At 41.7% G+C, this 17131-nt stretch overlaps 1 protein-coding gene across 3 annotated transcripts in view; it reads right to left on the bottom strand.

Moving 5' to 3' along the window:
• Positions 1-4265: 4265 nt before the first annotated feature.
• Positions 4266-17131, bottom strand: part of ATP10A (ATPase phospholipid transporting 10A (putative)) — a 169894-nt gene continuing 157028 nt past the window's right edge. For all 3 annotated transcript variants that reach the window (XM_053311535.1, XM_053311537.1, XM_053311536.1), the window contains 6 exons: positions 16756-16881; positions 12865-13065; positions 11166-11246; positions 8280-8384; positions 6796-6983; positions 4266-5457 (listed from right to left, as the gene is read on the bottom strand). In XM_053311535.1, coding sequence (XP_053167510.1) covers positions 4749-5457; positions 6796-6983; positions 8280-8384; positions 11166-11246; positions 12865-13065; positions 16756-16881 — 1410 coding nt within the window. In that variant the 3' untranslated portion in view covers positions 4266-4748. The remainder of the gene's footprint in view (positions 5458-6795; positions 6984-8279; positions 8385-11165; positions 11247-12864; positions 13066-16755; positions 16882-17131) is intronic.

Here is a 17131-nt window from a genome sequence, read left to right as displayed (position 1 = left end):
TTTGACCACTGTTGGTTGAATGTGCAATCCTTCATGGCATGTGCAGGCCTTAACATCAGTGGGAATTTTGCCATGACTTTTTATGACACTAAGATCTGACCCCGTGGGAGCTGGTAAAAATTGCATTCTACTAACAGGGATGTTCTGGATGAAATTATAGCTTGACAGCACCATTTCCTCAACGGGCTTAAGAACACAAGAACAGCCCTGCTGGTTCAGACCCAAGGCTTATCTTGTCCAGCATCCTGTTCCACATAGTGGCCCACTAGATATGCCTCCTGAGAAGCCCACAGGCAAAGTTTGAGGGCGTGCCCTCTCTCTCCTGCTGTTGCTCCTCTGCAACTGGTATTTAGAGGCATTTTGCCTCAGAGGCTGTAAGTGGCCTATAGCCATCAGGCTAGTAACCGTTGATAGACCTGTACTCCATGAATTTGTCCAAGCCCCTTTTAAAGCCATCCAAGCTAGTGGTCATTACCACATCCTGTGGCAGAGAATTCCATAGATTATGCGCTGTGTGAAAAAGCACTTTCTTTTGTTGGTTCTAAATGTCCTGGCTTTCAGTTTCATGGGATGACCCATAGTTCTAGTGCTGTGAGAGCAGCAGAAGAATTTCTCTGTCTACTCCATGCATAATTTTATACTTATGTCTCCCCATAGTTGCCTCTTTTCCAAACTAGAAAGTCCCAGATGCTGTAGCCTTGCATCATAAGGAGGGTGATCCAGGCTCCTTCCTCTCCTCCAGGTCTTGTTTCCAAATTACTCAGTTTTTCTTCCTCAAGTAATCTAAAACTGCAGCGTCCCTCTTCTGATTCTGGAAAATGCTCAGTTGTGTCCAGTTCTTAAACGATACCATAAAAAATCTGTGCCACAAAATGCCTGAATCATACAGTATCTCTTAACTAAACCCAACAAATCCTCCAGTGACTGTTGCTGGTGTCTATCTTAAGTTTTTTTAGATTGTGAGCCCTTTGGGGACAGGGATCCATCTTATTTATTTATTATTTCTCTGTATAATTATTTCTCTTCTCCTAGCCATTTTTGGAAGGGCGGTATAGAAATCAAATAAATAATAATAATAATTAATAATAATGTAACCAACAAATGCAAGATCTAATAATAACACCAGAATTAATAAGTGAAAGAACAAAGAAAATTAAAAATTGGACTGTACCAGGTGATGATGAACTGCATGGCTTTTGGCTTAAACACCTAACAAGCCTTCATAAACAACTATCAAAACAGTTCAATCACATTTTGCAAGGAGGTGATATTGAACAATGGCTAACAACTGGGAAAACTCATCTCATCATGAAAGACCCAGCAAAAGGTACGGTTCCAAGTAATTATAGACCTGCCAACCATGTTCAAATTATTAACTGGAATAATAGCAGATGAAGTGATGCAACACGTATTAACTAACAAACAGCTTCCAGTTGAACAGAAAGGAAATTGTCCGAACACCAGAGGCACAAAAAACCAGCTGCTGATTGACAAAATGATTTTAGAAAATTGCAAGAGAAGAAAAACAAATCTAAGTGTTGCATGGATTGACTACAAGAAAGCCTTCGACTCATTGCCTCACACATGGATACTAAAATGTTTAGAAACAACTGGTGTCAGCAAAAACATTCAGATATTTATAAAAAAAAGCAATGAGCATGTGGAGTACAGAGTTAACAATCAATGGCAAGACACTTGGACAGGTTAGCATTAGAAGAGGTATTTTCCAAGGTGACTCACTATCCCCTCTGTTGTTTGTAATCGCCATGACTCCACTTTCACAAATACTAAACATCTAAAACATCAAGTAAAATAAACCATTTGCTATACATGGATGATTTGAAGTTGTATAGAATGTCCCAATCAAAAATCAAATCACTGCTAAACACTGTCTGCATATTCAGTAGCGATATAGCAATGGAGTTTGGACTAGACAAGTGTGCTAAATTAAAAATGAACAGAGGAAAAATAAGAAAAACAGAAGGAATAGAACTGCCCAATGGAAGCAACATCAAGAACCTGGAAGAGAAAGAACATTACAAATACTTGGGCATTCTCCAGGTTGATAATATTGCACACACTGAAGTTAAAAGAAAAATTGGAAGTGAATATATCAGGAGAGTTAGAAAAATCCTCAAGTCCAAACTCAATGGCGGGAACACCATACAAGCCATAAACACCTGGGCTATACCTATGATCAGATACACTGCAGGAATAATAGACTGGACCCAGGCAGAGTTAGAGACGCTAGATCGTAAGGCCAGGAAAATCATGACCATCAATCATGCTCTGCACCCCCGCAGTGATGTAGATAGGCTATACCTCCCTCGCAGCTCAGGTGGAAGAGGAATGCTGCAAGTCCATCAAACAGTAGAGGAGGAGAAAAGAGGTCTTGAAGAATATATAAAGGACAATGAAGATGATGCACTTCAAATGGTCAATAACGAGAAACTATTGAACACCAATGAAACAAAGCAGGCCTACAAGAAATAACAAGTCACGAACCGAGCAGAAAAATGGAAAAAGAAGCCCCTGCATGGTCAATATTTGCACAATATAAGTGGAAAATCAGACATCACCAAGACCTGGCAATGGCTTAAGAATGGCAACTTGAAGAAAGAAACTGGGCACTAAGGACAAATGCAATAAGAGCAAAAGTCAAAAAATCAACAACAAACAGCAAGTGCCGCCTTTGTAAAGAAGCAGATGAAACAGTGGACCACCTAATCAGCTGTTGTAAAAAGATCACAAAGACTTACTACAAACAAAGGCATGACAAGGTAGCAGGGATGATACACTGGAACATCTGCAAAAAATACAAGCTACTGGTAGCCAAAGATTGGTGGAACCATAAAATTGAAAAGGTTGTAGAAAATACCAAAATAATCCCACTGGTAATTGGCACCCTAGATGCAATTCCAAAAGACATTGAAGAGCACCTCAGCACCATAGGGGCCACAGAAATCACCACCAGCCAATTACAAAAAGCAACTTTACTGGGAACAGCCTACATTCTGTGATGATATCTATAATAATAACAGCAACAACACTGATAATAAAATTCAGCCATCCCAGGTCCTTAGGAAGGACTCAATGTCTGGATAAAACAAACCAGTCAATAACACCTGTCTGACTGTGTAAACAATAATAATAATAATATAATTAATGTTACATTTTTCATACAAGATGTCCAGAGCAATGACAACCTGCCTAAAAGGTGCCATAGACTTCAGACAGTAGAAAACCTAGAGTGGTCAACAAAAAACAGAACACTCCATTAAGTTTCATTATGTTGTATTTTTGATTACCATCGAAAAAAGGAAGATCAAAAATTTAACTTTTAATCCTACAAATTTTGGAACTCAGTGGAACCTATTTTTGGGTATGTATTAAGATCACTCACAAAACGATGTTGCTTGCATTTAAGTAGGCTGCAGGCTGGTTCATTCATGTGCGGCTATACTGGCCCAAATAATCCTGATCATGTTTGATTTGAGAAGCTAAGTGGGCTCAACCAGTATCTAGATGGGAAACTGCTTGGAAATCTCAAGTCCTGCAGGAAAAAAAAATGACTGTAAACAACTTGATTAGTCAACATTTGATGAATCTCAATCAAATATGTGAATTTAATTCATTTTTTAAAAGTTGTGTTTGAGTTGATAATTGTGTGATATGCAAGTTCTGACTGCCTGGATTAATCTGCAATCTGTTCATAGACACGTCAGCCATCATCTGATAAGTAACTGAGTTATGAACATGCAACCAGACCTACTCGGCTAGAATGGAATACGATTGTGGTTTTTGCCTTCATTAACAATATTTCACAAGAAAAGTTCAGCAGAACTTGTCAGCTGGTCCTAACATTACAGAAGCAACATTGCTTCCACTCCCTTGAGGCTCTATCTGATGCTACCCTGGATAATACCAGCATCAGAAATATCACATAGGAGGAGCCAAGTGTGTGGCTGCTTCCCAGATCAGTGTTACTTCCTGGGACTAGGCTATCCTTGGGTGAGATTCAGATGCCTGTTCTACCAGAGCAGTGTGGGCTGGTGCTAGAGGGAAAAGGCAGCCACACACAGCTCTTCTAATATGAGAAATGGCCATTCATGAAATGTATACAAATAAAACAAATAAAATAAAAATGAAGAAATGAACTGCTCACTGAAGCCAGGGAGGAGAACATATTTGCAATATGGATCTTTTTTATTGTTTGCCCATAACACATAAGCAGCTACTGTTGAAGAATTAAAATAGGCTCACATCTGGAAAATGTCAGCTTTATTTCTATAAGTTACTGCCATGCATATATTCCTTCCTACCCTCCTCCACCAACCACCATCCTGATGAGGACTTTTACATTGTATTAAGTTAGATGACAAGTTTCTGCAGTGCATATTTATCAGCACAGGATTTTTTTTTTAAAAAAATTGGGGGGCCAGTATGGCTAAATTAACCATTCTTGGGGTAGAAATCCAATAGGTGTGACCTGGTAAATGAGCAAGTAACAGAATAAAAGAAGTAAATAACAATAAGCATATTGCATTTTTGTATAAAATGAGATGAAAAATAAATACATAAATGTATTTTTATTTGAATATAAAGCCTTTTTCACATATTGTGCTTAAATTTTCTTTTAAAAATATAGCTATGTACCTCTGATTTTCTGTTTAATCTTTGGAAACAATTAGAGCAACACCATTTTCTTTTGTGCAAATAGAAACAAATATATATGCTAAATGCCTATGTCATAAAAAAGTCGACTCAAGAGATTCGTGTTTAAAGCAGCCATCTGCAGATCTCCTGGTTTGCTCCTGAAAACTGGCTGAGTTCTGCTCTGCTAAGTCCCGTAAGTCCAGAGGAGAACTGCAGCTAGCTAGAGCTGTATTGCCTTGCCTCATATTTGGTAAACCACTTGATGACCATGGAAAATCTCTTTCAATGCCATCAAATAACGGAGTTGATGTGATCCAGTTCAACAAGCTGAAGTCTGATTGGTTTACTGCTGGCCATTGAAATGTTTCTTCTACCAATGTTGGCTCCAGCTCTGAAGTGCCATGTACTCTGTGAAAATCCAAAGATGTTTCTTGACTGGAAGCCACTGAAAAATGTCCATTCTCCTCACATATCTGAGCACCAAGAGGAGAGACAGGAATATTTACGCCTGTTGTGGACCCTGACTGCGTCTTTATTTTTGGTGGCTGAGCTAGTGCATTTCCATGTTGAGATAAGTCTGTGGAACTGTTTTGGTTACAGGCCTTTAATGAGTCACTAGAAATGAAATAAAGTTCTTCTGGAGAATAAGGAGCACATGGGGATTTAGGGGTATCGGTGTCCTTTTTCATGTTCCATCTGTTTAAAAACTGGTTGCGAGCCTCTGGTGGCAACTTAGATAACTGGCGTCCAAGCTGAAGTTGGGTTGGGAAAAGTGTCCCCTGGAGTGTTCTGTACAGAAATCTGAGAAAGGGGGAAATGTCAGTACAGAAAAAATAAACCAAAGAATGAGGAAAGGAAAATGTAATTTGCTAGCATCCCATGTGAGGAAAGGTTGCATGTTGTGAGAATAGAGATGTGGAGACACAAACAACTTAACTTTTAATTAGCTGACCCAGCACATCTGTGAGGTCATGCACAGAGCCTGTGCCCCCCCCCACAACTCTCCCGCTTGCTCTCGCTGCCCCTGAAACTCTCTCGCCACCCCCACAACTCTCTTACTGCCCCCCACAACTCGTACCACCCTCCATAACACTCTGGCCCCCCAACAACTCTCACTCGCTCTCGCCCCCCACAACTCTCTTGCTCACTCTAGCCCCCCGCAACTCTCTCACTCGCCCCCACAACTCTCTCACTCTTGCTCTCCCTTTCTGATCCAGGAGCCAAAGCTGTGCATGCAGAATCCTCCTTTCTTAAAAAAAAAAATGCTCAAAGCCTGGTGATTAGCAAGGAGAGTAGGGGCTGGAACCAATCCACTCACTCTCCCTTCCTCAGCAGACTGATGGGATTTTAGCTTTTTTTCTTTTGAAAGAGCTTTCCATGCAGTCCCAACTACTTCACATACATTCCATTTGACAGGGGCATCAATATGGTTTGTTACAGAGGATAAAGGTTTGTACGGTGTTTGTCTTTAACCCTCTGCAGATGATAATGTAGTGCAGAGATGGATGCATGACGGCAGACTAGGATCATTGTCTACTGGCCCCGCCCCTGACCTCCATGCACTCACATTCCTATTTATGCAGGGATCTTTATGCACAGGCTGTCAATGCACAACCTGTGTCTTGCAAAAACAGAAGGCACAGATTATGAGCAGGGAGCCTATGTTGGTTTGGTATATGCGTATAGATTAATGAATTCATATAGGTTAATGTACATAATCTATATGATTATATACATATAGAATGAATGCATATAGATTAATGTATATAAGTGAACTTCAAGGCAAGTAGGCATAATCCTGATCCTTTCCCATGTGTACGTTTCACACAAAACTCTTAAAAGTTATTCACATCAAGTGGCATGTGTTGTGCTGCTCAATTCAATTTTTTTTTAATTTTACTCTGCAACAAATTTTTTTGCTGCAGTTTATTTTATATTCATTTCATATATCTGTTATGGCCAATGGCTAATAAAAATAAAACCATTGATTCATTTGGGCTTGTATAGCACATTTGAATGATGCCTGCATCTGCCAATGCCTACAGCTGAGCAATATAGTTCCGAATATCTTTTCGCCAAAGAATTAAAAGTGACAAAAATCTAACTCCTAACAAATATATACAAGGAAAAATGCCCTACCTGGGAAGCAAAGCAACAACAGGTGTTATAAGGCAGGTCAGATAAAACATAGGCTCTCCCATCAGTTTTTCCATAGTCCAGTAGGGATTGGATGGAGGATAACATATTGGGCAAGATGCGTTGTAAATGAGAGCCACAAAGAAGAACAAAGCAATGCTGAAGACACAAGATGACCAATGTAGCCAAGTCTAAAAGAAACACATTCAAAATTAATTTGCAATTGCAGTAACTTCTCAGAATATAGTACCAAGAACACAACAATTGAGTTTGTACACTCTAGAGAAGCGAAATACTCCCTTTTCCAACCAGATGGGGAAATACTTGCTAGTACATCATGGATACCACACAGGAGATCAGTGCAAAATAGCCTTTCTACATGCTGCGGTTCTACTGAAACATCTTTGTAACCAGAACAGAATCAGCCCCATCAAGCAGTCCCACTATGGAGGAATAGATCACAACAAACACAAGGTAATCTTATCGAGAATTAACTAAGTTTACTCAAACAATTCCATTTTCTCCTCCTTTCTTTTCCTTTTCTGACCCCCCCCCCGCTACAGGGACAAATTTCTACTGGGGAAAAATTCTAAACAAGAAAACATAAAAGATACTGGATGGAATACAACAAGTATCTCTGGAGAATATTAAAACAAAAAAACTTTTCCCCGCCCAACCTCAGAGTTCTACAGTGCATTGTAATGTTGGTAGCATCTATTTTTACTGATTAGGATGTGGGGATGGTTCTGGATACTAATTGGATGCAACGGGCATTTTCCGTTGCTGCCCCGAGGCTTTGGAATGAGCTCCCTTGTGAAATAAGAGCCTCCCCCCTCTGACAATTTTTAAAAAGTCTTTAAAGACGCATCTGTTCACCCAGGCTTTTAACTGATACCATTTTGATTGTTTTTAATGTTGTTTTAGAATATTGTTTTAATTTTTTTAAATTGTTGTTTTAAATTTCTTGTTTTTGTTTTTAACTAATGTTTTAATGTTGTTTTTATCTTCTTGTAAACCGCCCAGAGACGTAAGTTTTGGGTGGTATAAAAATATGTCAAATTAAATAAATAAATAAATAAAATTTATAATTAAGTTCCCTTTTCCGTCAAGGGCCTGGGGCTACCCTGGGTTTGCCAATAGTTGTGCAGTTCCTTAAAACTTCTCCTTTAGGGGCATTTACTTAACTCTTTCTGATCTATTATTAGTGTCCAAGCCACAGAAAAAATACACTTATGCTCAATCTCTTTATGTTCTTAGCTATAGAATAACTTTGGAAAGAAATTATGTCCAGTTCATAATGCATCTGACATTACAAGCTAGGCAAGTGTGCATTCTGAACCAGGCAGTTACAAAGTTTGGCAACATCATTATGCCATTGGAACTGCTAATAAAATCAACTAATTAAAAAAAAAAGAACTGAAACTGGCACTTGTAAGATAGACATAAATGGAGAAAGCTGCCCTGTCATGTTTATGTTGGTAACTTACCCAGATTTTGGTTTCAATTGCTAAATGCAGTACTATGGTGAAGAGAGCTGTTGTGGTGATTGGGGTTCCCCATGAGAATATATCCACATCTGAATCATAGTAAGTCTGAAAGCATTAATACATTTGGTATTTTAAAACACCAATCTTAAAATATGCAAATATAAACACTGCACAGTTACCCAAGGTTCGACATATCTGAAAAGGCTGGCTATTACAAACATTATGCCAAAGCAAACTGAAGTTTGCCACCAAGAATACACTTGTGTATTCAACAAGAAGCACCTCAGTCTTGACTTCCTGAAGCGACATTCACATGAAAAAGATGTGTTTCAAAACATGTGTTTGTTAACTGGATTGGATGATACATCTAAGCCAGCCCCGTTCACATGTAATTGTGGACATGCCCGCTCATATCCCACTTGCACACGGCTCCCGTTCTCATAATTGCATAGGGGAAGTAGTTTATCCAAACTGTCCCTCACAAGCAAGTTAAATACTACAAAATGGGATTTAAAAAATGTGAGAGGCGGTTCAGATGAACCACCCATCATGTGATTATGAGAGGGAACAGCATGCTGGAGGGAGAGAAGGACAAGAGTGCACACTTCCCTAATCATGTGTGGAAGGAGTTAGCCTGGATGTTTCATCCAAACTGGCCCATTTTATACATACACTTAAACCATCTGAGAGGAGGGATATGAACAAAATTGGAAAACCCAGTTTGGCTTGAATGAAACCTGGTCAGCTCTGGTTTTATGCAAACTCGAACTGGGCCCGGTTTAGGTAGGCTCGAAGCTCTACTGGCAAAGGGGAATCCAGTAAGGATTCCCCCTATATCAGTAAAAGGGGAGTGGGGACAAGGGGGCTTAGCTAAAGCAAGTTGCAGCAGGAGTGGAGAGGTTTTTTACCTTAATGGTGCCACTGGCAGCGGCTGTGGCCACAGCCTTGGGGGTGGCGGCAGGTGCTCCCCCTCACCTCTGCCAAAGCACAATACTCTTGTCACAATGGATGTCTTCAATCTATGACTGAAAGCATGGTGGATTTGCCCCTCTGGCCATCAGAGCTCTTGATAGTGCTCTCTGCTGCAACAAAACCCTCCACTACCACCTCCTGTGTGCACAAGTCTAGGCAACTGACTGGGAGAGCCTGTGGAGTCCCTCGCTCTTCTGCAGAGGAAAGAGCCTGACTCTGCCCCTGAATCAGAGCGCTGTTCAGTTTCCACCCAAGCAGCAATGAGCTGCCTCAGGATCAAAGGAGCCATCGCCCCTGGGGGCAGTGGTGGAGGAAGCACATGCTTGGTCTTATGCTGTGCCCTTCCATGGCGCTCTATTGGGACCGAGGTTTGAGGCACTATGTTCAAGGCAGCAGTGGCACAGTCAGACCTGGGATCACCACAGCCTGGGGTGGGGGTGGGGCAACGAGTGGGATTTCTTTCTCTTTGCAAGGCTGGGCTCCTGTGAGAAGGAGCTTTTCCTCTTTTTGGACTTTTGCACCAGGGGGAGAGAAGCCCTTGAGGAGGTAGAGTGTTCTCTGAAGTGATGGTCAGCCATGGACAGTCCTGAGGGAGCCAGGATAGTGTAGCCCATAGTGGTGGACAGAGGAGTCATGGGCTGCGTAGGCTGCCACGACAGAGAGCCAGAGAGAGGTTCAAAGGCTGAGGCCCCTGAGTCTGGGCCTGACATGGTTGTAGGCATTTCTGCAGGTAGAAGTGAGCATTTCTGGCAGAGAATAGTCTGCCAAACCACTGTTAGTGGAAGCCATATTGGTTGATGAAATAAGGGCTCTTTCTCACAGAAGTATGGTCTTCTGTGAGTCTGCAAAGTCTGGAATCTCTATTGCTAGTAAAGTGCTGGCAGTGGGTGCAAGATCGAACAATGAGTTTCCTCTAGACAGAGCAGGCAAAGGTGGTTGCTGTCTTAGGAGGGAAACCTTGCTCTACAGTTGAGGCATCGCTTAAAAGAGCCAGTCTTGTCAGCTATAAACACCCCATGGTGGTGGGGAGTTTCCTCCAAAGAGGGGGGAAAAGCCCTGAATAAAATTGAAACACAAAAGGGCTAAAGAGAGAAGAAAACTGTAAGTGGCCAAAGGGCAGAGAGGATAAATAAAAAACAAAGAGGGAAGAGAAAAATTGTTTGGTTGTTAGTGGTTTTTTTGTAGGAAGGAAGAGAGCACCAACCAGTCAGAGACGTTGACTTCTTGGTGGACGACGAAAAACTGAGGAGGTTAGGGCGAGTCATATGGTACTAGGCAGAAGTGGATAGAGCCTAAGAGGGATGAGAGAGCTTAGAAGAGTTCCTGGTCCTCCCTTTTCTGGAGTGTGAAGCCCAATCATGTGAAGGACAGAGACCACTCAGAAGAACAGCAGAATCTGCTAGGTCTTCTGGGAACAGCTTTGCTGAAGCCCTAGTCACGAGTTGTTCTATGAATACATGGCTGAGAATCAGAGGAAACAAAGGCTATATCCACCACAGTTTCTCAGAAGTCTTCAATTAGTGAAAAATTAGGAACATACTAATTCGGTCTTTCTCCAGAGTGCTATTTCCCCATGTCTGTCAAAATTAAATTGCCACATCATCTTCCTGAGAGCTTAGCTCTGTTCTCCCTTTTGTAAGAATTAAAAGCCATCACCAAATATTTTACATTTGAAAACAGCACAGAGGAATTGAAGCCTCAGGCATAAAAAGCACAGTTTTGTAATCATTCCCCCAGGACTAGCCCCTTTCTTCAAAGCTGTTCATTGGCACCCACTGTCCCAGTAATGCCACACTTCTTGCACAGGGAGTCCCACCTGAGCATATTTGCCAAGTCTCTTCCTCTTGCCCCTCAGATTAAAGAGCAGCAGCAGGAGAGACAAGCTCTGAAAGTACATGCAAATAGACTACTTACAAAGTATGAGATGAAAAAGCAAACCAGGCTTTGGTAGAGAGCATCGATCATGTTCATCCAAAACATGTGTGGCTGATACTCCTGCAACAGAGAAATACAGAGGGAGAGTTTAAAATCTGATGAGCTATTTATTGAGCTACCTCTTTCTAAGGTCAGCTGTAGAAAGAGGTAGGGTCGCTAGTGTGTGGATTCTGTCCTAAACAAGTTCCATCTACAGTCCCGCTTTGGTCTGGATTCTGCTTCATTCCTACAAGGCCTGAAGAATGAAGCTCTACTTCTTCTGCAACTTGCTTCCTAATCCAGCTTCACTATCATACTCCCAAGAGCCAAAGTTCATCATGTTGATTGCCCTTATATGTATGTATGTATGTATGTATGTATGTATGTATGTATGTATGTATTTATTGAAGATATATACTGCCCAATATCGAAATCTCTAGGCTGTGTACAGAATTAAAAAATATAAAATATAAAACATTTAAAATTCATAAAAAGGTAACAATCATAATAGAGAAAAACGCATTAAAATTCAAAAGTTTTGGTATCAGTTAAAGGCCTGGGAAAATAGGTTCGTCTTCAGGGTCCTCCTAAAAACAAACAGAGAAGGAGATGCTCTTATTTCAGCAGGGAGCGAGTTCCAAAGCCCTGGGACAGCCACAGATAATGTATTTCTTTTTCTTTTTTTGGTTAAATAGCAGCTACGGGCGGTGGTGGTTGGTTAATCAGGATCTGTACCACTGCAGGGTGAAGGGCATCAACCCTTTCCTCCTTGATCCAGATTGAGGGCCTTGCCACTGCTATTTTGCCTGGGAATATAGTGCCATTGGCACTAAAGGCAGTTCCTTTCCTAGGGCAAATACAAGCTGCTGAGGGCCCTGATCCAGACTGGGATTGTGGTGGAGGGAAAAAAGTGTTAAAGTCCCTCTCCTGCTCCAAACAGTTAAAGCCTCCTTATTTTTCTATTTTTCATCAAAATCTTTAAAGAAGAAGTTTCATTGTTGGAGGGAGACGGCATGATTCTTAATTTGGCATTATATATTATAGAGGCCATACTGTGCCAGTATAATTTTCCAGCACCAAAATAAAGGACTATATATCATTATAATGGCCCACATACAGCACAGCACCCTGCTGATCCAAGAGGTGGTGCCGTCTGTTCCTAAGTGGCGTCCATGCTATTTCTAACCTCATAAAGCTTCTGTGACAACTAAGAATTGTGTCAATTCTTGAACTGCTGAAGTGATGCTGCTTCAATTATTCCCACTGGGAGCAATGTTGCTTCAGCTGAGATGCAATTCTTTGATGCCACAGAGGCTCTGTGAGGTCAGGAACAGCATGGACACCATTTAGGAATGGATGGAACCAATGTTCTTGTTTCCTTGTTCTTTGATCAGTTTGACATGGGATTTCCAGCCACTGATCACATCTTGTTCGTTAGGATTTCTCTGCAGAGGAATCAATGACATCTTTGATCCTTGCCTGTGCTTCTTCTACAGATGTTCTTGGAAAATGTCACACATCTCACATGAAGAATTTTATGGTGTACACTGTGCCCTTTATATAGTTCTAGAAATTTTCAAAGATGCATAAACACCCCAAATTGCTCATCATTTTTGAAAAGGTCTTAGCATCAGTCCATCAATTTTAGTTTCACATTGCAGGATCTTAAAACACACCAACATTAAAGCCAGGTTTTTACCTGCATGTTCTGGCCGCTTGTGTAGAGCTGAGGCACTGCAATTAGTATATCTGGAGGTACATCTTTATCAAGCACTCCAGAAATCAGTTGTGGAAGGGATGAGAATAATACGTTAAAGAAGATCAGGTACCACTGATCAATCATTGAAGACCCAGAAAAACCACAATAGAACTGGTACCAGAAAAGAAGAGCCACAAACATCTAAGAAAAGAGAGAGCAATACATTATTTATATGCAGCTGGATGTGGATGTGCAAGTTTCAGATAACCATGTAAAGCAGGGGACAGGGCACTTCCCTTTTCAGATCCATTATTCCTTTTGGCTGCTAGAAATAGGTCTCTCCCTCCATTCTAGACAGGCCCCATTTCCCTGACCCAAAGAAGGGACCATTCTCACAGTGGCTGACCTGCAAAGAGGGAGAGAGCAACTGTGTGCGTAGACAGCTTTTTTTTTTTTTAATGGGGCCTAAATGGGGACAAGAACATGGTTTATTGAGAGCAAAGTCCCTTTATGTTTGCAGAAAAAGAGTAGGTCTAGCAACACCCCCATCCCTCTATATGTGGATGGGAGAGGATAGAAATCATGCCTGCCAGCCCCAATCTCAGTAAACCTGATGTCCACACTTTGGATATCACATTATCATAAGGATGTAGCCACATGACTGATGCACTCCAATTTTGCTGCATAAAGATTATGTGATTGGAGCCTATGTAGTCACGATACCCAGCACACATGGACGCTGGGCATGCTAAAGTGGTGGGGCTGCCCAGTGCAATCTCAGATTCCCCCAGCAGACGGTAGAATATTGGCATAGCACTATACAGTTCTAGCTTTGCAGTATTTAAGAAATACTTGTTGCACACATTTCTTCCAATCTCATGAACTATTTAACATTACTGTACTGAACCTTTCATCAAAGATACAGTTTGATGGAAGATATCCTCCAGAAAACTTTATCTTTCAAACATTAGCATACTGGTCCTACTTACAAATAGCCCTGTCAGAATCAGATACTGGTTTTGTAGTCATCCAGCCCTGTATTCTGGAACCATTCCACTGGCTACTCCAAAGTACTGTAAGTAGTTTGAGCATTTCTGCCCCAAGAGTCCTCATGAAAAGAAGCCTGGCATTCAAGCTTGAATTGTTCTTTATAGGATCAGTAAGGGCTTTCAGACCAAGTAAATTCTTTATGTTTAATTCATAGACAGCCTCTGAGCAAACTATATATCGGAGGTTCACCCAATACATGCACGCATACATGAGTTTCTCCTCTCAGTTCCAGTTTGTGCCATCTGGGGTACTCCTGTTCTCTCTAGCTGTACAGTTACATGCTTTTCACTCCAGTTGAGGAGCAGGTTGTTGTTTATTCAATTTCTATACAGCCCTTCCAAAAATAACTCAGGGCGGATTACACAGAGAAATAATAAATAAATAAGATGAATCTCTGTCCCCAAAGGGCTCACATTCTAAAAAGAAATACAAGATAGACACCAGCAACAGTCACTGGAGGTACTGTGCTGGGGGTGGATAGGGCCTTGACAGAAAGCCTGTCAGCTAGAGATGTTAGATGATCAGTGTCTTTCATCAACGCAGTGCTACAGGATGCAGGACTTTTCTCGATAAGCAAGGCAGTATTTTCCTTTTGTTATATACTTACAGAAAGAGCAATCTTACAGGTCAAACTTTTAGCCCACAAATTTCAGTGGCTGACATCCAGACTAAACAAGTGCTTACCAAATGTGTTATGCTAATGCAAAGCTGCACCACTCTTTAGTTGTGCCAAGTCTGAAGCTTGCATTCCAAATTAGTGTCGAGCTAGTGCAAACATGTTTGTGCTAGTGCAACCAAGTGCACAACCTGTGGGCATATGTGCACCTCATATGTTTTGCAGGAAACATCTGCAGAAGGAGTGCAGTTCTAAAAATCCCTGTGACTTTGTGCAGCTATGCAATCTTCTGCATCACCACAACTTTGCATGTTGCACAAGTGCTTCATTAGTCTGCATGTCAGGCACTGTATCCTGTTTCTGGCAGGATGGAGTTCTGCAGAGAAAAGAAAGTGGTAAACCAGTTCCTAAAGAGGCCTAACAATAAAAACATGTCTTGGGGTCAATTCACATTCTACTTAACGTGGGCCACAAGACCCGCGCTGCCTGGATTCGTTGCTAGAAGAAGGACACAGGCTTTTAGCCACTACAGGCAGAAGAGTGCTCCCAGGTACATTCACTTCCCCCATGCTCTCAGCAAGGAGAGTATTCCTATCAACTGAGAGCACTCTGCTATCCTATAATGATGTCGTCTCCATGGGGACGTTCACACGGCCAGCCCTACCCAGGCTTGCACAGTCCTATTCGGGTAGGGCTGGTTGTGTGGATCACCGGGATCTGGTGCTTCTACCCCACTACTCATGTGGCAGCACAGACTGCCAGAAGCCCCTTTCAGGCTGCTGCCAGTCTGTGCAACCATAGAGGCTGGGGGAAGGAGATTCCTGGCCTCTAGAATCAGTGCAATGCACCATGCGAGCACCACAGTGCATTATGGGCTGCCTGGAGGCCGGTATTTGCTCTCTAGTCACTCAGATACGGATTTATACTTGTATAAAGGAGGCCACCCCTAGTTTATGGCTTATGGGATGTGGCAGATACTGTAATTGTGAGAGACTTTACCTGAGCCATAATCTTGTGACTGGGCTCTTGGGGTTTTGTTTTTTTAAAGGTAGATTACACAAGCCTGAAGACTGCTAGCCCTGCTCCTTAATGAAGTCATAAGCAGCACGTCTTATTCTTATCAGATTTACACATACTGATTCTTCTGCACATGATTCCTGTCACACAGCAGGGTCTGCTATTCTTGTAAATGCCAGCCATCTGCATTTTAACAAGTGCTGCCTGATCAAAATCCTAAAATAAAGGATAATGCAGAATGATAGTGGCTGTTCCGCAGAATGCTACAGAGCCGGGCTGTCAGAAATGGAGGGGGCATCTATTATAATCAAAGGCTTACAGTCAAAGTTTTGGTTGACATCTACCAGTCAACAGACTGCCCACCAGGAGCAGGGTGAAGAGGACTTTCATGGAAGACAAGCCCAATAATGGCTATGTTCAGGGGCAGAATGCAACTGAATACTAGTTGCAAGGGAGTAACAGGGAAAGAAGGAACATGCCCATCTTTTGCTTGTGGTCTTCTCAGAGGCCAATAGGGGAAAACAGGATGCTGGACTACATAAGCCTTGGCCTGATCCAGCAGAACTGTTCTTTTCCCCCTTACAGCTCCCTGGCTTATTTCTTAGCTGCAGCATGGAAGGAGAGAGGGAGGGATAGGTGGGAGTGAGTGAAGGCAATACCTCTTCTGTATCTGAGGCTATGGGACAAGGAGAGAGTCAGAACAGTGAGCAAAAGGCCCACAAGTGCCCCTTGGTGGACTGAGAAGAGATACACACACAGGAAGGGGTTGCACTCAAACTGATGCAAAAGGAACTTGATGATGTATCAGTGTGTCACAGAAAAAATTATGCCACACAACAAGGCAATCTATGGCATTGCCACATAAGTGACAGCATGATTACCCAACCTGTGTAACAAACTTTATTTGTGATGGGCTCAAATTTAGGGTGTTCAGGACTAATGATTTGACTTGCCCCTAGATGATGATAGGAAGTCAGCCTAGACTCTGGAGCATACAAAGAATATGCTTCTGCTATACTGTATTCTATACCACTTTCTGCCCCTAGACAATGGCAGCTTTGCATGCTGTGTATTGCGGTCTTGGAGGAATGCTTATGATGACTAGGTCAAAATAAAAAATAAAACACCACAGCCTGATGAAATGTGTGACAGCCATTCCTCAGTAACTTCCAGAAACATATACAGCTATAAAGCAATCAAACACTTACTGCATTTTTGTAGAAGAAATACAGCACCATGTTGGCAAGCCGGGAATAACACCAGTGGCCATGCACAAGCAAGAGCTTCTCCAAATGGCGGAACTTTGGGATAGCAAAATCACTCGCCATGACAGCCTTGAAAGCAAAAAAAGTTGAAATTGTTTTCTGATGATGTTATTTTAAATTATAGACTGCATCTGTTTTTAATTTAGGTGGAACATACAGAATTTGACAGATGTTGCCGGTATAACCCTGGCAGAAAAATAAGGCCTACGATGTTCAAAAAGGGAGTAAATGCCACTTGAGTTAAATACTAAAGTGGTTTACAGAGCAAAGGCTGATACATATATGTATGCCCACAATTCAATATTTTATCACCTGATGA

Source organism: Hemicordylus capensis, chromosome 3, assembly GCF_027244095.1.
Source record: "Hemicordylus capensis ecotype Gifberg chromosome 3, rHemCap1.1.pri, whole genome shotgun sequence".
NCBI lineage: Eukaryota > Metazoa > Chordata > Lepidosauria > Squamata > Cordylidae > Hemicordylus > Hemicordylus capensis.
Note: the sequence above shows the minus strand (reverse complement) of the source record. Positions and strands in the feature narration are given on the sequence as shown.